This window comes from Ovis canadensis, chromosome 4 (genome assembly GCF_042477335.2).
Source record: "Ovis canadensis isolate MfBH-ARS-UI-01 breed Bighorn chromosome 4, ARS-UI_OviCan_v2, whole genome shotgun sequence".
Lineage (NCBI taxonomy): Eukaryota > Metazoa > Chordata > Mammalia > Artiodactyla > Bovidae > Ovis > Ovis canadensis.
Window position 1 is genome coordinate 83044694 of NC_091248.1, and position 27787 is coordinate 83072480.

General features: G+C 42.7%; 1 protein-coding gene across 1 annotated transcript in view; it reads left to right on the forward strand.

Moving 5' to 3' along the window:
* JAZF1 (JAZF zinc finger 1) overlaps nucleotides 1–27787 on the forward strand; it is a 332658-nt gene that overhangs the window by 157846 nt on the left and 147025 nt on the right. Inside the window, exon 2 of the mRNA XM_069586766.1 lies at nucleotides 22216–22288. Within this exon, the coding sequence (XP_069442867.1) occupies nucleotides 22216–22288 (73 nt within the window). The remainder of the gene's footprint in view (nucleotides 1–22215; nucleotides 22289–27787) is intronic.

Below are 27787 nucleotides of genomic sequence, written 5' to 3' on the forward strand. Positions count from 1 at the left end.
TCATCACTGTCCTGACTTTCCTCCATGCCCAGAAGGTCTCAGGTTCTAAAACAGGACTTGGCTGCATCATATAAATTCTTTGGTTCAACAGAATTGATTACCTGTTAGGTGTACAGACTTGTGCTCAGAGAAGCCTGAAACCCCTGTCCTTCTTGGATGTAGGGTATCTGGCTGAAGAGACAGCACAGAGACATTCACCAGGTTGAAGAGTAATAGTGCTGCCTGTGCTGATGAAGGGACCAGAACCTTCCCCAGCGGCCCTGCCCCTGTTCTTCCTGATGTCGTATACGTGTAAATGCACAGCCTACATATCACTGAGGCGTGTCTGACTCTGCAACCCCATGGACTGTAGCCTGCCAGGCTCCTTTGTCCATGGGAATTCTCCAGGCAAGAGTACTGAACTGGGTTGCCATGCCCTCCTCCAGAGGATCTTCTCCACCCAGGGACCGAACCCAGGTCTCCCATACTGTGGGCAGAGTATATATATTCACTTATTTCCTTATTGACCCTTTCCCTGTCTAGAATGTAAAGTGCAGAGCAGAAGGGGTTTCTCTCTATTTCATTCACTGCTGTATTTCTAGTGCCGAGAGTAGTACCCACACGGAGTAGGGTGTCCGGTCGGTATTTGTGGAGTGAAAGGATGAATGCTGTAAAAGCAAGCAGAGAACCCCGGGCTACAGTTAGGACTTTCATGGGCCCTTTGGGGAGGGCTGGATTTGACTCCGAGAGGTGGAGGAAATAAAGTAATAGCACAGATAAGGACAAGGAGGAACCAAGTAGGCACACACTGTTGGTCTAGAAATCAAACCAGTAAGCTCTCAGTTTTACTTCTTCAATTCCCAAGTGATGTCTCCTGGGCCTCCCTCCCCTCATCCTCACTCTCTTGGTCTGGGCGAGCCCCAAGGCGGAGGTGTCAGGAGGAGGCTGGCCGCCACAAACATTCCTTGGTATTGGCGTTCAAACAGCTGAGTGAAAATAGCCCTCCTTGGGAACGCGTGGGCAGCCGTGAACGCCCCACTATTGCAGGGATTAGATTCCAGTTTATGAGTCGTCTTAGCCACTTAGCCCCTCTTGTCCTACCCTCCCATTCTAGCAGGTCCACCACCTGTTTTTAACTCCTTTGGAGGTTGAACAGTGTAAGAAATCAGTGTGTTGATTTTAACAACTTCAGGAATCATCGCTGAGTTAGGCCACTGGCACACGGGGAATGGGCTTTTAGCTCTGCCCAGATGCGGTCCACTCTGAAGCCAAGAAGGAGTCTGGGCAGGCCCTATAAGACGCAGGTGGCCCTGTGTCTGTCCCAGTGCCTTGAAATTCCACCTTTCACTTCCCTCCTGTGGGCTCAGAGACTCTTCTGTCATCGCTAGAAAACCTCTGCTCTTTGGAGAGCCACATCCTAAGGCTGCTGGCAGGTAACACATGAAGGGGTCCAGCTGGGTTTCAGGCTCCGTGGGAATGTGAGATCAAACGTGGAAGGCTCTGGTGGACTGAGGGGAGAGGCAGAGGCTGGGAGCCTGGGGAGCAGGTGGGACCAAGTTTACATCCTTTACAGCTTTCCTCCAAGGGCACTCCTGAGATGGGGGAGGGGTTCCGCTCCACGGTGCAGAATGAACAGTCCAAGGAGGCTCAGACCAAAGGGGACCCAAGGGAGCTGGCGGCTGAGGGTGTGTCTCGGGCCTGCTTTCAGCATAGCATCCTCACTGAAACAAACACCAGCCTTTTTGTGGGATGGGGATTGGAGATGCATGTGTACATGTAGTTTTCTTAGTTTCAAATTACATTTTGAATTAGGAAATACTCCAGAAATATTTTAAGCATACAGAAAATAATGCAACAGATACCTACCCGTGTGTCTACTGCCTTGCTTGAACAAATGTCTCAGAGTGTCCTAATTTTTCTAAACAACCTCTTGTTGTAGAATAATTCGAGATTGAGAGGAAAGTTGCAGGCAGCACAGAGCTAGGTGTTCTCACACCAGTTTTCCTTCTTGGTGAACATCTTACTTTAGTACAGTATTCGTGCACACTCAGTCGTTTCTGACTCTGCGAACTTACGGACTGCAGCCCACTTGGCTCCTCTGTCCATGGGATTCTCCAGGCAAGAGTGCTGGAGTGGGTTACCATAGACTCCTCCAGGGGATCTTCCTGACCCAGGGGTTGAACCCACATCTCCCATTGCAGGTGGATTCTTTACCGCCGCACCACCAGGGAAGCCCTTAGTATAGTATACTTGTCACAATTATGAACCAAACTGACATTAAGTAAAGTTCATACTGGATTCACACTTGCTTAGTTTTTAACCGATTGTCCTTTTTTTGTTGTGGAATCCTGTCCAGGACACCACATTATATTTAGTCATTATGACATTTTCTAGAGCCATGATGTCACTCTGGCTGAATGTAACTGTAAGGCTTTATCATCATTGTGTAGGTGAGTCCTCCACCTTCATGCCCCTCTCGTCCTACTAACAGAGATCTTTTTCAGAAGCCACAGTTTCCCGTTTACTTCTGCTTCAGAAACTCCTTGCAGATTAGCTTTTTCTCAACCCAAGAGTATTTAGATTTCAGACATCCAGATTTATCACTGCTGGCCAGAATCCAGAGGCCCAGTAACTAGCCATGGGAGAGAATAGCTCTGCCCAGGTCACTGTCACGATTCCATTTGCGCCGCTGTTCAGTGGCTTGTGTGATTGGAGGGCAGTGGGAAGGGCCGGCGAGCCTTCATTCTTCTTTCCCGTTCCTGGGAACCAGTAACCAGTACACTCGTGGGAAAACCTGATGCACTGGGCATTTTCCTTCTTCCTTACCTTTGTCTCCTAAGAAAGAAATCTCTTAACTGAGAGCAGTTGAAGAAAACTTGCATTTTTTTTTAACCCCTAAGTAATTCTAATACAGCATCTAGTTGGGTGGCTATTAGAAGCTTGGATTTTAAACCACTGTATTTTTACAGCTGTAGAATCTAGTGCTTGAGTTGATTTAACAAGCAGCCGTGGGTTTGTTTTCTGGCCGGAGTCTGCCAGTGGTGCTCTGGGAAAATTTGATCTTGGGTCTATATTTCTAGGAAAGTGTTCTGTAATTTTTACTTACGCGTTGATGCTGTCTATTGTTCTTGCTGGCCACACCTTAATCCTTGGCGTAAGCACCTGACAGATGATTCAGATACTTAAGCCACAAAGATGAAAGCTTCCCTGGGGGAGTTGGGAGTCCAGAGGGTGGTGTCCTTGGCTCTGCTCTTTGACCAGCAGTCCCTCCCTGTGACATTGCCCTTTGCCGCACAGCCCCAGCGGTCACGTGTTACCACATGTAGCTGAAGCTAAGATTATTAGGCAGCTTCGGTCCTTTATAGTGCGATGGTTCTGGAAGTATTTGTGTCACCTGGGAACCTGTTGCAGCTGCATATTGTCAGAGGTGGGGCCCGGCAGGCTGACCTGTAACAAGCCCTCCACCTGACTCGGATGCACATCCTGTTTGAAGAGCACTGTTGGTGTATATCCCATGCCGGTGCCCCTCCTGGCTTTACCCTCACTCTGCAATCATTGGACAACATTTTATAGTCATTCAGTTAATACTCAGTGAGCAGGCGCTGTGCTGGGTGCCAGGGTGGGGCTAGGTTTGGGGAGCGGGCGGGTCGAGGGTGAGCCAGCCACGGGCCATGTCCTCTGGGAGCTGAAGTCAGCAGTGGTTCTCAGTCGTGGCTGCACCTTAGAGTCACCTGGGGAGCTTTTAAAATTCCAAGTGCCTTCATTCAGTGGCTCTTCCATCTCAGATCAATTAAGTCAGAATTGCAAGAGGAGTACCCACGTGTAAACTAGTTTACAAAGCTCCCCCCACCCCACCATGAGAAACTCTGGCCTTGTGCGAGAGAACGCTAGTTAGGCGGCTGCAGAGCTTGTGAGTGTGAAGTTGGGATGACTGGAGGGGTGTACTGGAAGCAGATGGGAGGATTACTTTGCCTAGGCTGGGGGGAGGGGGTAGTAAAGGTGGGGCTCTATCTGCAGAGTTGTTCTCAAAGGTTTTATGTAAAGAAAGGTAAAAACGTGGTTTGAAGGTGGATCCACGTGTGATTTCAGGATGAGTCGTAGAGGGGTTCGGGAGAGTTGCTTTCTCCTACAGTGCGTGTAATTCATGCTGCCTGCGTGGCAGTGGCAAAGGGCCACCAAGGGCCACGCCTAGAGTGGCCAGCACGCCCTTTCGTCAGAACTGCTGCCCTGGAAACGCTTGTCCTGGCTTTGTCTCACAGTCCGCACCAATGTGAGGGTTCCCCATGCACTCCTGTTCGTAAGAGGAGGCAGCTGAGGAGTATAGCCCACAGCCTTCAGGGGTCTCCAGCGGCCATCCCGCCAACAACCAGCTTTCTTCCCAAGGATTTTGATCTTTCTTCCCATGCTGTAAGAGGCTTTTTATTTTTTAGACGTAAAGGAGATGTTTGTATAATAAATAATTCCTTATTCATGAGTCTCTCTACTTTTGATTCAGAAGGTCAGGTGGGGAGATTTAATATGAAATATTAGCTGTCTTTGCCAATTGCTGTACCCTGTTACCCTGCTGTAAGCCAGAAATAGAAGCGACCTGTTTTCAATGACAGATCAAAATTTAGTGCTATGTTGATGGTCCAGAATGAAGATTTTTGACACAGTGAATGAAATACATACCAGTGCATTTCTGGTTGTGATTTAGCTGACCAAGTAGTTCAGTTATAATTATATTATTTTTACTCCTGGAGATCATTACTCTAAATGAAAAATGCTTCAGTGTCCAGACTATTAAGATGTGGATGGTGAACATTATTTAAAACAAAATTATTATTATTATTTTTTCTTTCTGGACTGTAAAACAGCTTTATGAGCATGTGGAGGCTAGAATATGGTTGTTAGCATTTAAAATTAAATGAAAACATGGAAATATTTTTTGGTGTAAAAAATAAACTTGACTGTCAATTATTGTATACTGCCTTCTGTGACCCATCTCTCCTGGTCCCTTAAGCCCCTTATAATGTAATGGGGGAACATGTTTCACAAATATACAGTTGACACAAATCTGAGCATATAAATATTACAAAAGGGCATTGAAGAGAAGAACTGTAGGAAACAGGGCGATGGGTTTATCATTTTTTGTGAGGGACCATTGTCTTGGGGACTGAAGTATCTTTTAGTAGTAAGTAGAGTTTGATCTGATCCCTGGTCACTGTGTTGTTTTCCGTTGACAAACACTTCCCTGGACTCTTATTACTAGGGTGTTAGAAGAATTTTAAATATCATCTCTCCCTCACGTTTAAAAGACTGAGTGTTTATAAGGGACAAAGATGGTGTAAAAATCCAGCAAACAGAATAGTGTTCTCATTAAAACACCTCTCTCCCTGCCTTTCATGTAAGAAAACAGAGGCTGGTATTTGAGTTGAGGAACCCTTGAGGAAATCAACATTTTCAAGAGACCCGGTATGAAAGGTATCTCTCCTCCGTATCACAGCTTTTCATGCAATACAATTCTGGAAGAAACACAAGCTGGAATCAAGATTGCCGGGAGAAATATCAATAATCTCAGATATGCAGATGACACCACCCTTATGGCAGAAAGTGAAGAGGAGCTAAAAAGCCTCTTGATGAAAGTGAAAGAGGAGAATGAAAAAGTTGGCTTAAAGCTCAACATTCAGAAAACTAAGATCATGGCATCTGGTCCCATCACTTCATGGGAAATAGATGGGGAAACAGTAGAAACAGTGTCAGACTTTATTTTTTTGGGCTCCCAAATCACTGCAGATGGTGACTGTAGCCATGAAATAAAAAGACACTTACTCCTTGGAAGAAAAGTTATGACCAACCTAGACAGTATATTAAAAAGCGGAGACATTACTTTGCTGACTAAGGTCCGCCTAGTCAAGGCTATGGTTTTTCCTGTGGTCATGTATGGATGTGAGAGTTGGACTGTGAAGAAAGCTGAGCGCTGAAGAATTGATGCTTTTGAACTGTGGTGTTGGAGAAGACTCTTGAGGGTCCCTTGGACTGCAAGGAGACCCAACCAGTCCATTCTGAAGGAGATCAACCCTGGGATTTCTTTGGAAGGAATGATGCTAAAGCTGAAGCTCCAGTACTTTGGCCACCTCATGTGAAGGGTTGACTCATTGGAAAAGACTCTGATGCTGGGAGAGATTGGGGTCAGGAGGAGAAAGGGACGACCGAGGATGAGAAGGCTGGATGGCATCACGGACTCGGTGGACGTGAGTCTGAGTGAACTCCGGGAGTTGGTGATGGACAGGGAGGCCTGGCGTGCTGTGATTCATGGGGTCGCAAAGAGTCGGACACGACTGAGTAACTGAACTGAACTGAACTGAATACATTTTAGAACCCAGAAGTTTAAACTGAGACTTCAGTAGGAGTCATTGGAGTAAATCTGAAAGGTAAACTTTCAGGAGACTGTAATTGAATAGATATAAACTATATTTATGGAACGGAGGAATCTCTAAGTGATTATCTGTTTTTTCTCTTCTCTAAGGACCTTTCTTAAACTCTGCAGGTCTGTTGTCTGTTGACTTGATTAATGAATATTTTGCCCACTAAAATTGGCCATTAATTAATTCTTCAGGTTGCAGCAATAATTACATCTTTCAAGTAAAATGTAATTAGCATAATAAGCAGAAAACACCCTGCTAGGTAATGTGGGATTGTGAAGGAGCTAGTTAGTTACCACCAGAGGTAGTTGGTGTACCACACGGTAAGCAGCAGTGTTCTGGAGCTGACTTCCAGCAGTTATATTTAGAAAATACAGATGAGGTCACCCCGGGCATCCTAGGTAGCTCAGTGATAAAAAATATGCCTGTCAAGGCAGGAAATGTAAGAGATGTGAGTTTGATCCCTGGGTCCAGAAGATCCCTCTGGAGGAGAAAATGGCCACCCACTCCAGTATTCTCACCTGGAAAACTCCATAGACAGAGGAACCTGGCAGGCTACAGTCCGTGGGGTCTCAAGGAGTCAGACGCGACTGAGCGCGGGTATGAGCCTGTGTCGCCCCAGAGTGGGAGTTGTGATGAAGTAGGTCTGGACACCCTTGTTAGAAAATACTACTTCCTGGCATATAATTGTGATGTCATTTGATAATTAACAGTTCTTTTATCTTTCACCCATTTATTGATCCTTTCAGTGATCATAGTTCCGTGCCAGTCTCTGTACTAATGGCTGGGGACAAAGGGAAATGGGTGGCTCTGGAGAAGCTGAGTCTGTTGGGATGTGGATAATTTAAGTGTAGTTCAGTCTCCTAACAGTGGTGTGTACTAAGGTGAATTCTATTAAGTAGGTTCTGGAGTGCTTTGGCGGGGAGGTTCCCCATGTAGTGGACTTGGGAGGATGAATCCGAGCATGGCTGGAGAAGTTGGGAGGAACTGTTCCAAGTTGGGGAAGCAACCTATGTTACAAAGGCTTATTGGCAGAATACGTCTCTCTTTCACCCTCTGATTTCCTACTGGTGCTTTCCATTGGCTAACCCTGGCCAGAGCGACTGGGTAGACTAGCTCAAGGCAGAGAAAGGCAGGCAGTGAACCTGGGGAGGCAAACAAGATCATCAGAACATAAGGTATGGAGTGTGAACGAGGTGTGTGCAAAGGATGAGATGAAGCTAGGAGCTCTATGAAGGGAACTTGGGAAAATGAGTTTGGAGCCAAATTGGGAAGGATCTTCTATAGTTACCTAAGTCTTTCATCTTATAAACGATAGTCGAGTGTGGGGTAGGCTTAATGCATGCTATTATTGACTTGTGATTTAGCAAGAGTTACATTTTTTAAAATATCACTATTTGGGACTCATGAATGGTTCATAAAATCAATTTAGTGGGTTGTCCCAACATTTTTAAAAATGAAATAATATCTTAGTTGCATACAGTGAAGTTGAGTAATGTTTTGTGTGCCTTCTGTATATTTCTGTGGGGGAGATGTCCTGGTTACAATTTAAAATATGTATAGCACTGTTGAAATGTTGAGAACACCCTGAGCTAGGTCCTTGGCTAAAGTGAATTGAAAGGGGAAGAAAATGACAGGCAGCATGGCTGTAGACAGTCAGCAAAGAACATGTCTATTTTAAAAGTGTATGTTATCTGTGCATTCCTTTTTTAATATCTTTATGATATTGAATCCATGTCTAGAGTATTAAACCTCATCTCCAGTAAGCCGAGAAAATCCATCAGCCTCCCTGTGTTCCATTTTCTGGAACTCAGCTGATAGTAATGTTTACCCAATCCCTGAAGTCTCCTGAACCTCTCTGAGGAATCCGATGTCTTGCGATTACTTTGATAATGCTTGTTTTACTTAAGCATTATGGGGAGTTTTGCATTTGGTTTGAATGTGTGATAAAATCATTTCAGTGTGTTTTGGTTTATAAATTGAAAGGCTTTCCTTTTATCTCTAAAGCACATTAATTGATCACACTGTTTCTAGTTAGAGTGGCTTAATAAACACAGCTGAAAACTAGCCAAAAAGTTTTCTGTCTCCACTGACAAGACACGTGACTCTTGGGAAGTGTAGTTGGAGAGCTTTCTGATGAGGGTCCTTACTCTTGTAAGAGAAAAGTGCATAAGCACATGTTTGCTAAGCTTCAGGAATGAAGGCGGATGAAGTCTAAGCCCTTCATGCAAAGAACTCATGTCACTATTTCAGTGTATAATTGAAGTCTTCTCCTCCCCACATAGTATTTGTTTAAGATACTAACAAGTAAATAATGTTGCATAGGGTTATTCTTATTGGGGAGATAGTACCTGCAAGGCCACCTTAGGTTGGCAGCTGGATGTGGGGCCTTAGCGTTTGTGCTGGAATCGCTCAATTCACAGGTGATTCTTATCTCAAGCTTGTGACGGCGGTGTGCACCATCATTTCACAGGAATCAAAACTAATTTGCCTAAAGCCATAAGTTAGAACTAGCTGGTTTCCCAGGTGGCTCAGTGGTAAAGAATCCTCCTGCTAATATAGAAGATTCAGGTTTGACCCCTGAGTCAGGGAAGATCCCCTGGAGACGGAAGTGGCTTATTCTCCATTTTTCTTTTCAAAACACTCCATTATTCTTACCTGGGGAATTCCCATGGACAGAAGAGCCTGGTGAACTACAGTCCATGTGGTCGCTTAGTAGCTAAACAACAAGAACTGGTTAGAAGGAAGACTAGAATCCAGGTCTTCTGGATCCAGATCTTATGTTCTTTAAGATCAGTCATCCAGAAGAGAAACTGAATAGGCGGTGAAGGTGAGTTACTGTTCAAGCCTGTGTTGCAGATTCTGGCTTTCATCACAGTTTGTCTGTGTTTTTCATTGCAGTGCTTCCAAAGAATTCCAGTATTTTAATGAGAAAAAAAAAATCAGGAAAAGCCCAGTTGGCAATTTGAGAACATTGCTATTGAATATTGTGGCAGAACTAGGTGGTGCGTGCGTGCTAAGTCACTTCAGTCATGTCCGACTCTTTGCGACCCCGTGAACTTCAACCTGCCAGGCTCCTCTGTCCATGGAGTTCTCCAGGCAAGAATACTGGAGTGGGTTGCCAGTTCCTTTCTCCAGAACTAGGTGGTGGTCTTGGAAGTCACTAGCTGGATCTAAAGCCCTATCTCTGAGCTGTGTGATCTGGACCTTTTCTGAGTCTTATATTTTCCTTTGGGAAAGGGGTAGGAGGTATAGCACCCCTGGGTTTTCATGAGGATTGCACAGAGAAAGGAGCTCATTCTTCATGGACTCATAGTAGACACTCAGCAATGATAATCCTCCTAACTATCAGTTATCATTGCTGTACATGCATGCTAGGTTGCTTCAGTTGTGTCTGACTCTTTGCAACCTTGTGGACTATAGCCTGCCAGGCTCCTCTGTCCTTGAGGATTCTCCAGGCAAGAATACGGAGTGGGTGGGCCTTGCCCCCCTCCAGGGGATCTTTCCAACCCAGGAATCAAACCCGCACTTCTTTTATCTCCTACATTGACAGGCAGGCTCTGTGACCGCTAGTGGCACCAGGTAAGTTCTCACTGCTACTTAAGAACAATTGATCATTCACAAATGTAGTCCAATGGTGTAAACACTAAATGCTTTCAGACCCGACTACCTGCAATAATAGCAGGTATAGTTTATTAAGTATTTACCATGTAGCAGCCACTACAAGCTCTGTGCCACTTGTCTCTTTTAATCCTTGTAATAATCCCATAATGTGTAGGAACTATGAAATACTGCCTTTCATGTCAGAAAACTGAGACTTAGCCTAAGAAACTTACTCAGGTCACAGAGTTAAGTAGCTGACTGTGCCCATGATTATTATATTGCCTGGCTACAGAAATGAAAGCCTTGAAGAGAGAGAGAAGAAAAAAAAAAGAGTAACAGGAAGTCTGGAGTTCCTTCCCAGACGTTCTTCCACAGAAGCCAAGAATTCCAGGGGCCATCTGCCATGTGCCTGGGCCTTCCAGGCCCAGATTCACACCATCAGCGAGACTGGTTTGTGGACAGCGCAGCATGTGCCCCTCCTCATTAGCAAGCAGAAGGAGTGCACAACCCATGCAGGTCGGGGAGGAATGAATCCCCGACATTCGTACGACCTTTGTGGCCCTGGAGCCTGCACGCCCTGTTCCTGGCTGCTGTCTGGGCACAGAGACGCCGTGAGGGATCCCGAAGCCTGCCAGGCAGAGCTTTGCAGATCAGCCATCCACCCCAGTGAACTGTAACTGAAGTGGGCCCTATGTTTGATGGCTTTCAGGCAGAACAGCCAGGTCACTCCAAGTCCAGATGTTCAGTTGTTTCTCTCCTGCCTCTGCCTCCCTGGGAGATGAGAAGTAATGAGGGCGATTCCTTTTGCCAAATCCTTAACTGGCTTCCAAAATGCACAACGATTATGCTTGGTTATGACCTGCTTTCTAAGTGAGGTGAATAATAACAGCAAGGAAAACTGCACTGGTTGGGGCCAATGTGAATGACAGAAAATTCTGAGCCATAGAATACTTCAAGGAATGCAGTCTTACTATTTTAGGAACATACTATGAAGAAAATCAGTGACCAAAAATAAAAGGTTGTGGAGGAGGGGATGGGGGAGTTCCCAGTAAGAGGGCTTGCCAGAATGCTCTTATTGAGTAGATAAAAATCGCTCACAATTCAAAGATTGTTGGTGTTTGGTTGGTTGTGACTTGCTTTTAAAAATATGTGATACTAATAGTCAACATAATCATTAAGCTTAGCACTTTCTTTATAAAATTTAAAGATTGGGGTGGGGATGGTGAAAACCTGAGCCTTAAGTCTGAATTCACAGACTTGGATTTATTTATAAAACTTTTTAATTATTTTCAATAAATCATTTACAGTTTTACAGTGTGTTTTTAGTTTGGGGGAAAAAATGCAAACTGATTTAATGACTTTCTAAACCAGATCTTCATGCCTTTTCTGATTGCATGTTAGAATTTTTGGAGATTGGTTTTAGGCATCAGAATTTTTGAAAGCTACCCAGGTGATACTAGTGAGCGGTTCTAGTTGACAAAGAATCACTGGTCTCTAGGTACTTGGTGGCATAGAAATGACTGAAACCATATGAGACAAACTTGCTTATAGGACCCATAAGCCTCACATTTTCAGACTCAGCACAAGGCTTTCTTCTCTGCTTGGAAAAACCTATTCCAAGTGGCTCACCTCTGTTTATTCCTGCCCTTTCTCGAAGTCCTTCCAAGTAGTTAAATCATGAAACATATGTAAGCAAAGAGTGATTTCTACACTTCAGCAGAAAGTCAGATTTTTTTTTTTTTTTTTTACATCAGCCCATTTTTATTATAGATCAGTGTAAGTCATCCTCTAGAGTCTGGTCTGCTTGAGAGCTGGGACTTTGATGGGTGACTGAAGGGCCTTCAGTGCCTAGCATGCAATGCTTGATATATTTAGCCTTATGTAAATATCAGTTGTTAACGTTAATTATTATAATCTTGATTTTGTGTTTTCCTAATCGGAGCTTACTTCCTTATCTACTTTTTCTTCTCTGGAATCCACGCTTGCCCTAAATTTGTATTTTGGTCAGGGGATTAGGAAGGAACCTTCCTGAGGTGAAGATGAGAGGGATGTCATAGTGCATGTAGGTTTCAGGTAAATATAATTCATGATGTCAGAGCTGCCCTTTAAAGAAGTGGAAAAAAAAATTGGCAGGTGGGGATGGAATGGGTTACAGGGAAAAAAAGGAACAAATGGGAACAGATCTGCATTAATAAATATTCAGACCGAGTCACACTCTTATGTCAGTGTTTGTAGGTGATGTTATTACATGTAGTATTGGGTGATGGAAGTTGTGCACACTCTCATTTTTCACTTTAATTGCTTGCCTGAAAAGATCCTGACAGCTTCAAAGGTTACTGCTGGTTGCATTGTTCATAACTCAGAAGTAATATGCATGTGCAATTTGCTTCATTATTGCCCACTAATAACCAATCCTAGAGAAAGTCCTAAAGCCAGCAGAGGAGCCTTAATTTGACATAATGGTTTTCCCTTCTTCTTTTTCCCATTCTTTTAATTATCCCAGGTTACGAGTGAGCCACAGATGGTGTGATGATGTGAGTGTGATTTTACTCTGATTTTGTTTTCATCAGCTGGTATATTTTTAAAGAGAATTTTTAAAGAATCTTAAAAAAAAGGCAAGACATAAAATATTACATAGTTCAGATTAGAACTTTGAGTCCAACAAAATAAACCAGCATTCCAGCTATTTTGTTCAGATTTGGTTTGGCTTCATGTAACTGGAAAACCCTGCATAGCAGTGCCTCAAGTGGAAGAGTTTCTTTCTTTCACTTTCAGGAAGTCTGGAGGGGGTCAGAGTGGTGGTGGGCCTCATGGGATTAGGGATCCAGGCTCCTATTGTGTTGCTTAGCCATGTATAACTTCTGTTCCCCAAATTATTTCATATCCAGATTAGATGCAAGAGGGGAAAATACCACAAAGAAAGGCTCATGACTTTAAAGGGGCTTCCCAGAAGTCTTAAGTCCTATTGACAAAGCCTTAGTCATAGGGCTGCACCTGGCTCAAGGAATGCTGGGAAATGTAGTCTTTTTTTACCAGTCGGCCATGTTCCTAAGCATTATGAAGGAAGAAGGGGCTTACCTGGTGGGCTCAGACGATGAAGAATCTACCTGCAATACAGGAAACCTGGGGAAGATCCCTGGGTGGGGAAGATACTCTGGAGAAGGGAATAGCTACCCACTCCAGTATTCTTGCCTGGTGAATTCCATGGACAGAGGAGCCTAGTAGGCTACAGTCTGGGGGGTCACAGAGAGTCAGACACGACTGAGTGACTAACACTTTCACTTTTTTAATAAAGGAAAAAGGGGGAAATGACTACTTGATGAAAAAAGAAAGTGAAGTCGCTCAGTCGTGTCCGACTCTTCGCAACCCCATGGACTGTAGCCCACCAGGCTCCTCCATCCATGGGATTCTCCAGGCAAGAATACTGGAGTGGGTTGCCATTTCCTTCTCCAGGGGATCTTCCCGACCCAGGGATTGAATCCAGGTCTCCCGCATTGCAGGCAGACGCTTTAACCTCTGAGCCACCAGGGAAGCCCACTACATTATATGAATGATGAGTTCTCAGATTTTCTGTGTATCATAAGACCACTGACTATAAAATGAAGATAATCCACAACACTGCAGAGTTTGATTTCAAAATATTCTATGAGCTAAAGAACCAACTAGTACCTACACCTAACACATTGCTTATTTAATCCTCATTTCAACCCTCATGCAAAAGTACTATCCTTACCAAAATTGTAGATGAAAAAAACTAAGACTTAAAGAGGCTATACAGCTAACATTGAAAGGTGGCATTTTGACTTGTGTGGGGGAGTTGCATTATAATTCTTGGCAACACCAAGAATTGGAAGCAGGGATTCCAATGGGAGAATAATTACAATAGTGAGCCTCAGAGACTTGGGTAGCAAATCATTTAAAACACTAAACTCGGGGACTCTTTGGACTCGGGTTTCTTTTTGTCCCAATCTTTCATATTCACTCTCTTGTGAAGTTTACCAATTACTTGGTTTCAGATGCAGTGCAGCCTCTGGCTTTTCTTTATCCCTGGCAGAATTCTACTAGATATACTAGGTCCTCAATCAGTACTCGTTTTTTTGTTTGTTTGTTTGTTTTTCCTCCTCAGTCATTACTTTCTGGTGAATTGGCTGAGTTAATGTAATAACCAAGTTTTGACTCAGGATGGCCAGGTTTTTGCTGTATATTGTTGTTTGGTTTTTGGTACATGGTCTGTTTCCAGTGCCTGCTGGAATGTGGCATTTTGGTGGGAATCTCCAGTGCTGCAGTCCCTATCTGTGTCCTGAGCCCTTTATCTCTTCTTCCTTTGAGTTGTCTTGCTTCTGCAAAATGTCTGCCCACACATCAGAAGCAGACCTCCTTTTCTTGCCTGTCAAACCCTTTTCATTTTCTAGTTACTTCCTTTTGGTAATGAGGCCATCAGCTCTGTACACAAGAAAAAAAATTATGTATTTCCATTTCTGCTTTCACCAAATCTTATACTTCTTTCTTCCATTTTTCCCCCCATTTTCCACATCACCCCCCAGTTATTTTTCTAAAACATGGAACATATCAGTTTATTCCTTCTAAGGCTCTCTATTTTTCACAGGATTAAGTGCAGACTTTTGGAGAACATTTTAAACCTTCCAGGACGTGGGCCTGATCTGAATTGCAAGACTCTTTGTGCAGAGTTCTAGGCACACTTCTTGCCCCCATCTTTGCTCCTGCTCAGTCCATTTTCTGATTCACCGTTTTCTCACCTTTTCTGACTGTATATTTAGTTCAAGACTTGTGTAAAATTTCCTTGCAAGAAGTTTCTCTGATGCTCCTTGGGAATCCTGTTTTGTTTCTCCAGCGGTTAGTATAGTCCTCTAGGTTGGCACAGGATCCCAGTCTGTCTTGGATTATTGTTGCTTGTGAACTGTGTGGTCTTTGCTGCTCAGTTGTGAATCTACTGACTTAGAATTTTCCTTATGTAGTTAGTGCATGACAAGAGGTCAGTATGTCTTTCTTGAAATGAATTCAGGTTCTTTGCCTCTGTGAGGAAAGTCCGAGCTCTTGTAAGTCCAGAGAACCTCTTGTATCTTTTGTAGCCTCCTACCCAACCAGCCTTTTGATTTAGACCACAGAAAAGAGGAAAAAGTCTGGAAGCAAGAGCTCCATCATGATAATAATCGTAGAGCTCTGACGCGGGTTTCTCAGTACCTGCACTGTTGGCATTTTAGGCCAGGTAGCTGTTCGTTGGGGGAGGGGAGTGCCTCTGTGTGCTTTGTAGGGATGTTTAGCAGCGTCCTTGGCCTCGACCCACTAGATACCAGTGGCACCTCCCCTCGTTGTCTCTAGACCTTGCCAAATATCCCCATAGGGAGTGAGGTGGGGGGGGGGAGGGCGGAATTGCCCACAGTTCAGAACCTCTGTTTTAAAGGATTTCTATGAATATCTTATAACTAATGAATAGTGGCTCTTCCGCCCTACTGCCTTTCCATAGTGCCCACAGGCTCTCACCTGTGCTTTCTGCTTCACACTTCGTGCCATTTGGGGATCCCCTCACCTCACCTATGAACCACTCCCTATGCCTAGCTCCCTTTCCTTTAAAACCCAACTCTGTTCTATTCATCAGTGAATCCTTCCCAAATTAGCCCTTCATACCTGCCCTCCATTATTCTGAAGTTTGCATTATTTTCTCTCCCTCTGTATATCTGTGTTTGCTGGTATGTATTTTTCATGTCAGTATCTCTCTGTGCTGGTCAGTCACTTACGCTTGAGCCTGTTTTCCTTTCCTGTCCATCTGACTCCATAGTGGAACAGACTGAGCTGATGCTCACTTTGTGTCTTTTGTGTTACACATGTATGGAGCATCCATTTGTTTGTTCAGCATATGTTCACTGACTATTTGCAGAGCACTGGACTTAGGGTTTGTGGCCTGTAAAATCTGGTCCCTTAAGGAGCTTTTGTTTTGCTGGGGTGCTAAGACAGATTTGCAGATGCCTGTAGCACAGTGCATGGAAGAGGTAGTATATAGGTCAACACTTTGGAGGATGAGTAGGACTTTCTTGGGCAAACAGTTTTAGGCGGAAGGAGTGGAAGGTCTCTTTATGAACAGCCATTTTCCTTCCACCCTTCAAGAGAGGATTTCAAGAGCATCATTTTCCCTGCCGTATCATTTGTCACTTAGCCTCAGCCACCAGCAGCTCCCTTCTCTTCCACATATCTGCTTATAGGCTCTTCCCATGGGCACGAAAGACACAGAAGTTCCTTTATGGTCTTTTGTATGACATGTTACTTGGATCCATCATCAGGTTCATTTCTGTGGAAAGCAGACACAGCCATTTGTGTGTAAAAGCATACAAGCGTGTAAGATCAAATGAGAGTAAGTTTTGGTCTTACTCCTGTATAGAAGAATTTTATTATTGTATAACCCCAGCACCCGTCTTCAGGGCTGCTATATACAGATGTGCAGGTTGTGGGCTACATAAGCATTCCTGGCAGCCATGGTGGACTCTGGCAGTCTCTCTTGTCCCAGGTAACAAGGTGGAGAATTTGGTTGAAGGGTGTAGACTTGATGGTGTCATACATATAAGGCTCCACATCTTATGCTCAGGAACAATAGCTACCACTCTCAAGCAGTCATCAATAGGAGTTTGATGGGTTGGTGAAGAGTTAGAAAGCACTCTGGTCCAAACGGTCTATTCCTAATAACTTTAGCCCTCTGGTCATGTCAGAAACTGGAAAGTCTGCAGTATGGTGTGTTTGTTTATAAATCAGGCTCCTGGAGCATTGTCCAAACAGTTCTTGATTGAATAATGTTTATTCATTCACTTGTGGAGGAAAACTCAGGCTACAAATGGGAACATGGATGCTTTTTTAATAGATGGTGTTATTATACTGCACAATGTCCCCGACTTTGAGATATTTAACTCATAAAGTTTACAGCAACACTTAACTGCATCTGGATTTCACATTGAATTTGGAAAGGCAAGAATCTCACTGTAATTTGCACTGACTGCCCTGTAATGGAAATTATGGCTTGGGAAAAGTTTCAAATGACGTGTCTATAAACGAAAGAAAAGTTGATCCATTCAAAGGCTGGTTATGGGCAATTGTAGGATTATTTTATTTTTATTTTTGGAAGGACTGTTGCCAGCAAGAAATATTTATTTCAGCAGCTGAAATAAACTAGCTGTGAATTAAACGTTGGTCTTTGTAAATTGTTGGTTCATCAAAATTTAGTCCTAAAAGTGGATTGAAAAGTTGCAACAGAACTTTGCCGGGCTTTTAAGAAAACTGTAAAGATTGTATGGAGGCCAGTATTACAACTGGATGGTAGCAACGAGTTGACCTCAGAGGATGAGCAGCCTTTTAAATGGTCAGAATACTGGCCTAATGGTTCTGAGGATGCAGGGCTTCTGGTCCTAGCCTTGCTGTTAACTGAGTTTGTATAAATAGGCATGTCACTTAACTTTCCAAGTCTCAATTTGTCTGCTCCTTTGCTCCTGTCTCCCACCATTTATTTATTTTGGTATCTCCCATTCATGTTCAAGATTTACCCTCCGATGTCTAATGACCCTTCCTTGACTGCTCTTGGCTCCTATTTAAGACACCGAGGCAGTAAAAAGCTGTTGGGAAGCTCTGGATGGAGGCGTGGATGAAGCTTGTTGACTTATCTGCAGGGAAATCACTTAATCAGGGAATTGCCAGATGTCAGCATCTGGCCATCTCGTCTCTGCACCCACTTAACTTAGTCAAGAGAGGAACCCTCCTGCCTGGCTGCCAGTGTTCTGAAGACCAGTGAAGTAGGTCTATTTCTACTTTAATCTCCTTATTTTCAGCCCTGTGTTCTCCCCACTCTTCTTGATCTCCGCTGTGCTGGGTTTCCTGGTTCAGTGGCTGTGGATAATCAGCCTTTTAAACAGTTCTCCTGTTTTCAGCCCTGAACTTCCCCTTCCTTGCCTTTGGCAGCACCTGGCACCTTCATGTCCAGGGCCTCTCGGGCTTCTACAGGGGGCTCCCCTTCTGGCTCATGTGTCTCCCCTGCTGCAGGCACTTGAGACTGTGGCTTCCTCTCTACTCCCTAGGTCACTTGTACTCCTTTATGAGCTTTCCATCTTTCAAAACACTGGTTGAAATCACTTGTCTGCTGACATTGCCTCATGTTTTCCTATCCCTGGAGAATTCCTTTATTTCTTCCTTAGTGGGGCTTTGGATATGGGCTTGGCAGGTGGTGCCAGTAGTAAAGAGTCTGCCTGTCAATGCAAAAAATGTAGGTTCAATCCCTGGGTCGGGAAGATCCCCTAGAATAGGAAATAGTAACCCACTCCAATGTTCTTCCCTTGAAAATGACAGAGGAATTTGGAGGGCTATAGTCCATGGGGTCACAAAGAGTTGAACATGGCTTAACACGCATGCACGAGGCCTTGGATGGTGAGGGAAACAGATGCCTTTGATCCACCTGCCCTGTTTGACCAAAAGTCTTCAATTTTTCACATCATAAAATTAGTATGTCCATTTAATAATGATTATGCATCATCTCCTACATGCCTGGCGCTGAGCTGAGCTCTGGACAGAGCAGAGAAGTTGAGGTGGCTGGCCTCTGAGAAGCATGGGAAGTGGAAGGGGTAGGCCCAGAGTCTGTGGTGTGGTCACACAGGACAAGGACAGTGCTGCGGATGAGCTGGTGCAGGGAAGGGTGGAGGTCGTGGAAGGCTCTGCAGCTTTGTGAGTTCAGCTGTTAGGGGAAGACTGAGAACAGACTGTGCCCATTAATTGTTACCAGTGAGTCCACAGAACAGTGGTGTTTTCATCTCAGACCTTCAGTATCCCTCATCTGGCTGGGTGGGCCTTTGCCTCTCCAGGGTCTTATCTTCGGGGGTTGCCTTCCCACCCACATCGTCTCAGGCCTCCCACTGTTGCCCTCCACACTGAGCACAGAGCCCAGTGTTTCCAGGATATAGAATTTGAGGAAGGCCTTCTTGGGGATGTGATATCCTGTCGTCTCCTCCTCACTCCTGCCTCCCAGCCTACAAGTAGCTCATTGCCGAGAGAGGCTTCGTTAGTCTTGCTGAGAGACAGTATAGCTGGATTTTTACTTTCTTACGTTGGAAATAATTCCAGAGGCATATAAAATCCCAACAATGCAGACTAGCTGAAGCACAGCCAAAGCCCTTGAGCTCATCAGGTAGCCTCCGCTAACTCGGGAGACAACCTTGAGTTTTCCTGGAAGTTTGAAGGTAATGCTACCGAAGACTCGACACGGGCCCCACATCCAGGCAGTGGGTCACCATGGTTCCCAACACCAGGGACAGCCGTGATGAACACATGCCTCCATTGTTGAACAGGGTGTGCTCTTGGCCCTTCTTTCATCATGTGGGACTCTAGGTCTATCCAGAAGGGTCTAAAGGTTGTCCTTTCCTTCTTCCTGCCATCTGCCTGGTTTTTCTCTCCAGCGCCTGAGAAGTCATGGGAGTCGTGTCGCATTGGTGCTGTGACGTCCGGCGTTTTGGCATTTAATTGAATCTGTAAAGCCACAAAACAGTAGGTCACATGAGCTACAGCAAGCTCCACGTTGTATCTCGTCCTTAACTGTGGAGCAGTATGTTCAAGCTATTACCCCGAAAGAGGAATGGTACAGAGGCACGTAGCTGTCCACTTTAGAGGATACTGTGTTTTAGAGATGTTGAAGAAAGTCATTAGGTTTTTATTGCTTGGGTATTTCAAAGTACATTTCATATTTGAATTCTCTTAGCCTTCGGTCTGCTTGAAATCTGTGACTGTGCTGGGGTGATATGAGACAGAAAAGTCATCTCTTAGTGGTTTATTGTGTAGCCATGAAAAATTCAAGTATTCCTATCCCACAGGCCATTCACTGAGGTGGACTTTACCTCTGGGCAGTGACAGCCAGTGTTCAAGGTTCACATTTTCATCGGTACCATAAGCAAGGCAGAGAAATATCTGGGAGAACTGTGTACTGTGGCCCCTGAAGTTCGTATCATATTTCTTGTTGTAGCAACTTATGCCAAAAAAAAAAAATCTAACCAATAAAATCTAAATAAATAAACAAACAAACAAACAAAAAATCTCATCAGTGTGGCACATGGTTTAAGGATGTTCTTCTTGGTCGAGTCAGTCATCATCTCCAGTGGCTAGAGTTTCTCTTCTCCGGGTCATTCTGCTAAATGACGTCCTGTCTTCGTGAAAAGGACATCGTCATCCTGCTGTGAACACCCTGTGCCCTTGTCATTCTAACCCTCCTGTGGAGTTTTCAGCATTAGACAGTTCCCTTTCTGTCAGGGAGGGAGAAATAATGAAGGCAGCTATTATACTTTTACCGAATGTGGAAGGCTCCCTGGTGTAATTAAATCCATAAAATGGTGAGTCATGAGCACCACACAGCAGTCAGCCAGGAAGCGGGTGAAGGAGCCGATGTTTATTCTCGACTGGCCCCTGATGCTTTTCCTCCAGAGGCAGTCATACAGGCTTCTACTGACTGCGGGTACTAAGTACCTAATTTTGTTTTAAGAACGTGAAGATTTCATGGATGTCCTACAGGTTGCCTAGGGAGACATTAATCTGAGAAAGATGTCTCAGGCCTGGTGGACATCTGTCTGGAGGTTCTACTTCCTTGTTGGTTATGGAGTCTGCATTCCAGAAAAACAGGAGAATCCTGCCTGAGGTGCTTGCAGATAGTAGTGTTGTTGTTACAGAGAGGTATTTGGAAGCTTCTGGATGTCCTTTTTTTCCCCCACCACTCATAATTTGAGGCTATGTGAGCATACATCTAGCCTAGGGTTTTGGAAGATAGTGGAGTAAGCTCATAAGACAGTATTTCTGTAGGTCCGGTGATCTACGGACAGCCTCAGTTGCATATGTAGTCATTGTAGGAGGCAGAGGAAATGCTGAATTACTGATCTGTTCTCACTTGCACTGCCAAAAACCTTAAGACCCGACTTGATGGAGCCATTCAGAGAGCCTTTGTCTCTTGTTTTGGAATTTGGCTTTCATAGACTTGCCATGGCAGAGACCCAGGAAGCAGGATTTCTGAATAGTATGTCTCTGAAATTTCTTGGCATAGGAAAAACAATAAAGTGAACATGAGATTCTTAACTTTAACACCAAGAATAAAATTGCCACTACTGTCTGGTTTTAGTCTGGGAGTGGAAAGCATTTGTGAATTGATTTTTCTGCTGTCATTTTTGCCACCCTTGCTCTATGCCACTGTATCTGCGTCCTGTACCCCCATCACCTGTTACCACACTTTGAAGTTAGCATGTCTATCTTACAGCCACCACGTGCAGTAAACACTTTCTGTGCAAAGGTGCTGGAAACAGCATCTGTCATTTCACCAAAGAAGGTGTTATTGCTGAATGCAGCTGGAAGACTTCTAATAATGAGATGGTTTTAAGCGAGGTTGTAATGAAAAGAAATCTGCGTGAAATGTCTGAACATTTTTCTAAGAAAACAAAAATGTGTTCAGTTTCTTTATAGTTTTACTATAGAAACATTGTTTTTGTGTATATTTAGCTCCATCAGTTATGTACATGAGAAACTGGAGAATATATTTATAGTTGTAAAAGTGCATTTTTATGTTCTGTCGGAGAAACACCGCTAGAGAAGGTTGCTATGGTTTTGAATTCTGTCTCTTCAAGGAGGAAAAAAATCCTCTGATGAATGTGATGTTTGTGGATTCTGAACCCGCATGAGAATTTCTGATTAAGAGTCTAGAAAAATTATAATAAACTCATTATACAATTAAGGAGAAGCATTGTCCTCTAGAATGTGAACCCAAACCTAGAAAAGTGTTCAGGGAATATGAACAATACTCAGTAGATTTTCAAATTGATGGAGCTCTCCAACGGCAACTAATTTGTTCCAGCATTGAAGTGAGCATAATTAACAGAGACTTTCTTTCTTAGGCCGATTAACCGCCAAAAACCATGCCAACATTGTAACTGTAAGCAGTGAAAACCAATATTTATGAGGGGGATTGTGCAGGAGTTTGTGTGACAGATGGACATTTTATCACTGTTGATGTTTGGAATTCTCTTGAAAAGTAATGCAATATCTTGTTATTTATGAATGAATGAACAAATGATTATGTTTTGCTGACTGAGGTTTCTTTAAAAAGTACTCTACTAAATTAATCTTTTTCTCCATTTAGCCTCTGTTACATTAGGTTAGGTAGCCTCATATATTCTGATGCGAAAGCTGAAAAATCGTAATTGTGTTTTTATTTCAGATACAGATCCACGTGTTTTAGAAAAACAAGAATTACAGCAGCCAACCTATGTTGCCCTCAGTTACATTAATAGGTAAGCCATTTTCAGAATTTATAGCAACCTCATATCTGTCACGTTTGTTTTTCAAAGGTATCTTTTTAACAGGGTAGGAAAAATGTTTTCAGTCTTCAGATATTTACAGGAGATTATTTAAAATCAACCTCTATATGGAATTTTCTTGTTTCTCTGTTGGGGAGGGGCAGGTTGTAGTTCTCTGTTCATGTGGCAGAAAACATGACTGATTTATAAGCTCATTCTGGAAGTATTTTGTATGCAGAGCTAGAGTATGCTCTTTCGACTTCATAGGGCAGTTTGGGAGATTAATGGATTTATGTGAGTGAAACTATAAAACCTGGGGTAAAGAGGTGCTATATGAATTCAGAACATTGTTGGAATATCAGAATGTATCAGGATATAACTAATAGAAATAACTTAATATTAAAATTACATAGTAGCAACTCCTTTTAGGAAAAACATTTTCAACTGACTCCTCTGTGTCCAGTCACATGAATTTTTACTGAAACTGAACATGTGAGCACGACCTCAGAGAACTATTAGAACTTATATATCGGGTCTAAAAGAGGACTTGGTGTTTCAGCCAACTCAAATAATTAAAGAGACAGGGATTTTTGAAAAGAACCTGAAATCAACTTATGTTAACACAACAACCTCTGCACAACTTCCCAAGAGAAAAAGGCAAAGTAAACCTAGCATTGAAGTGAATTTTTAAGGAGAATTAAAAAATCTCTGCCCATCATTCAGTGCTTGAATATCTATTGACTGTCCCTTTTTTATATAAGGCAAAGAGTGTTTCTGGTTTCTTGGTGCCAGATCCTTGGTTCAGGATTTGAGGTAGACAGCTGGGAATGAATTATCTGTACTGCTTCATTTTAATGCCTTTTTAGTAAACTAATTACTTAAACGTTGTCTGGAGAGGGCTTTGGAGTCACCGGCTGTGCTCACTTTAAAGTTCTTTTATGAAGCATGCTTTCTAAAGAATTCATTAATATAAACATCCATTTGCATGTCCTCTTGGCGTTTCCTACTTTTCAGTCTGTTCTGAAACTGAGATGAAATAGCTACAGTTTTTCAGTGCCCATAACTTTGGGGATGTTTTAAGTGGAACGCCTTCAAAGTCACATTAAATACAAATATATAAAGATGTATGTGCTTTTCTGGATTTCTCACAAACCTGTGTTTCCTGAGTTTAGCATGGGTTTTGAAAAGACTTTAGTTTCTAAATTGTAAAGTGTACATTAGAATTATGTGACTGGAATGTATGTGAAATAGCCTAGTAATATTGAGGAACAGGATAGTCTTATAAGTTAATAAGTTAATGATGGTATTGAATAGGATTTTTTAATAGCGTGGCTATTGTGTTTTGGGTAAAATATGTTATCTATGTATGTACAAAGGTGTGTGCTGCTAAGCCTTTTTCTAATGAGAGTCTGTGGATTTTCATATTCATTCTTCCTGTTTGTATCATCAGCCAGGTTGGCAGCAGGGATCTGCTGATCACACAGGTGTTATACCCACTAAAGGAATAAACACTCTGCTGGGTGTGATTTCAGTGAAAGTGAAGAGCAGGAACAAGGGCTTCAGACAAAAAATCCACCAGAGAATTTGAATCGAGTATGGTAGTTTAGCATTAACTGTGCAGTAGAATGTGCTTAACTCCAAGAGAGCCAGGATGTAGTCAGTGCGTGTGAACTTTCTGAAATGAGGCTTCTGTGAGAAAATGAGTCAAAAAAAAAAAAAACCGTTATACATATATACAATGGAATATTACTCAGCCATTAAACAGAATGAAATAATACCATTTGATGGACCTGGAGAATGTCATACTGAGTGAAGTAAGTCAGAGGAGAAGTATTGTATGACATCCCTTATATGTGGAATCTAAAAAGAAATGATACAGATGAACTCATAAGACAGAAAGAGACTCACAGACTTAGAAATTGAACTTCCAGTTGTAGGGTGGGGGCAGGAGAATGATAGGTTTGGGCTGGGCATATACACATTGCTATATTTAAAATGGATAATCAGCAAGTACCTGCTGTATAGCACATGGAACTCTGCTCAGTGTTATGTAGCAGCCTGGATGAGAGGGGAGTTTTGGGGGACAATGGGTACATGTAAAGCATGGCTGAGTCACTTCCCTGTTCATCTAAAACTGTCACAGTATTGTTAGGCAGCTGTACCCCAGTTTTACTGTTGTTCAGTTGCTCAGTCATGTCCAACTCTTTGCAACCCCGTGGGCTGCAGCACCCCAAGTTTCCCTGTCCTTCACCATCTCCCGGATCTTGCTCAAACTCATGTCCATTGAGTCAGTGATGCCATCCAACCATCTCGTCCTCTGTTGTCCCCTTTTCCTGCCTTCAGTCTTTCCCAACATCAGGGTCTTTTCTAATGAGTCAGCTCTTCGCATCAGGTGGCCAAAGTATTGGAGCTTCAGCTTCATCATTAGTCCTTCCAATGAATATTCAGAGTTGATTTCCTTTAGGACTGACTAGTTGGATCTCCTTGCAGTCCAAGGGACTCTGAAGGGCCTTTCCCAACACCACAGTTCAAAAGCATCATATCCCAATACAAAATAAAAATATTTTTTAAAAACCTCAACCATTTAAAAAAATAACCTTTTGTAATTATAGCCATATGGAGGCATTGTAGAAAATTAGAAAATGTAAGCAAACAAAAGAATTTTATTAAAATATCACATTCCCACCACTCAACTAATCACTAGTAGTTACACCTTAGAACAAATTTTTCAGATTGCTTTTTAAAAATACTACATAATAGCATCTGTACTTCAATAAAAATAAATGCATAAATAAACATATGATTTTTAACCAAAAGCTGTACTCACTCTTTTGCAGTCTGCTCAGTTTTGCCACTGATCTCTACTTTTTCAGTACATTTGCATCTAGTCTAATAGCCAGATCATATGCAGGTTTCCCCAGATGATCTAAACAAGTCCATTACTGTAGTTAATCTGACCCAGTGCCCAATCCAGCACGTCGCATTGCACTTGGATGTTTTGTCCCCACAAGTTTCTTTTAATCTGGTACAGTAGCTTTTTGAAGAGATGGGCCACCTTCAGGGTTTCCTTTAGATTGTCTCCATGAGGCCATTTGGCAGGTTCCTCTGTTTCCTTTATTTGCTATAAGCTGAAAGTTAGATCTGGAGAGGATGTGTCGAACTGGACATATCATTGTATTTAGAGATCTGACTGAGCGACTTCACTTTTGCTTTTCACTTTAATGCATTGGAGAAGGAAATGGCAACCCATTCCAGTGTTCTTGCCTGGAGAATCCCAGAGACAGAGGAGCCTAGTGGGCTGCCATCTGTGGGGTCGCACAGAGTCGGACACGACTGAAGTGACTTAGCAGCAGCAGCAGCAGAGATCTGATACAACAGAGAGTTCACCATATCATGTCCTTGCTAGCAGAGAAGCAGGCGTATGTAAGAGACTGAGACATTGAGTCCTGATCTTTAAGTCAAGATAAGACTGTATGTGGAAGGTTGCCCAGGTTAGTAACAACCCTTTTCACTGGGGATTCCTTTGTGGACAGTGCCACGTACATAAGATAGGACTGAATACATGGTAGACACTCTAGATACTGGTTTGTAGGTGATAAATAAAAACCTGGTAGGTGGGAAAAGAGAGCTGAGCAAAGGTGAGCTGCAAGAAGGAAGCCAAGTCTGACCTTGGGAGAAAAATATGCTAAAAGGACCCTTACAGGGACTGGATACTCTAAAATTCCTAGAGGAAAACATAGGCAGAACACTCCGTGACATGAATTGCAGTAATATTTTTTTAGATCCGTCTCTTAGAGTAATGGAAATAAAAACAAAAATAAAAACTGAGACCTAATTAAACTTAAAAGCTTTTGCACAGCTTTGCACAGCAAAGGAGACCATAAATAAAATGAAAAGACAACGTATGGAATGGGAGAATATATTTGCCAATGATGTGACCAACAAGGGATTAATTTCCAAAATATACAAACAGCTCATATAGCTTAATATCAAAAAGCCAAACAGCACAATCAAAAAATGTGCAGAAGATCTAAATAAACATCTCTTCAAAAAAGACATACAGATGGTCTACAGGCACATGAAAAGATGCTCAGTATTGCTAATTATTGGAGAGATGCAAATCAAAACTACAGTGAGGTATGACCTCACACCAGTCAGAATGGCCATCATCAAAAAATCTATAAATAGTAAGTGTTGGAGAGGGTGTGGAGAAATGGGAACCCTCCTACACTGTTGGTGATGATGTAAATTGGTGCACCCACTGTGGAGAACTGTATAGAGGTTCCCTAAAAACCAAAAACAGAGGTGCCACATGATTCAGCAATCCCACTCCTGGACATATATTTGGAGAAAACTAATTTAAAAAGATAAATGCACCCCAGTGTTCATAGCACCACTGTCAACAATAGCCAAGACATGGAAGCAACCTAAATGTCCCTCAATTGTTACTCATATTATCAGCCATAAAAAATAATGCTATTTGTAGCAATATAGATTAACCTAGAGATTATCATATTAAGTGAAATAAGTCAAACAAGGACAAATATCATATGATATTGCTTATATGTGAAAATCTTTGTACAGTGAACCTTCACACGATATTGAAAAGCAATTATCCTCCAATTAAAAAAATTTTTAATGATATAAATCAACTTATTTATGAAAGAGGCCCATAGACATAGAAAACAAACTTAAGATTACCAAAGGGAAAATTGGGGGGAGGGGGACAGGGATAAATTAGGAGTTTGAGATTAACAGTATTATATATAATATATTTAATATTATATATTATATATAAATAATATAAGGAGCTACTGTATAGCACAGGAAGCTATATTTAATATCTTATAATAACCTGTAATGGAAAAGAATCTAAAAAAGTATATATGTATATATCATATGTATGTGTAACTGAATCACTTGCTGTACAACTGAAACTAACACAACTTTGTAAATCAAAAATCAACTCTATTCCAATTTTGTAAATATCGAACTTGGGGAGGAGTCTTAAGGGCTTTCAATACAAAAGGGAAACATACTGAAATTCACATGAAGTCAGGAGCGATTCAAGAGAATAATAAGGGTTAGGCAGTATAAAAGAGTAGAAGGCAATGGCACCCCACTCCAGTACTCTTGCCTGGAAAATCCCATGGACGGAGGAGCCTGGTAGGCTGCAGTCCATGGGGTCACTAAGAGTCGGACATGACTGAGTGACTTCACTTTCACTTTTCACTTTCATAAATTGGAGAAGGAAATGGCACCCCACTCCGGTGGTCTTGCCTGGAGAATCCCAGGGACGGGGGAGCAGGTGGGCTGCCGTCTATGGGGTCACACAGAGTTGGACACGACTGAAGCGACTTAGCAGCAGCAGCAGCAGTATAAAAGAACATCAGCTTGATGGCAATATACTGAATAGTGCAGAATACTGAACAAGTGAGTTCTTTTTCCCCTTTACCTCAGGGGGAAATAAAATCTTAATTTTGCTATGCAGTG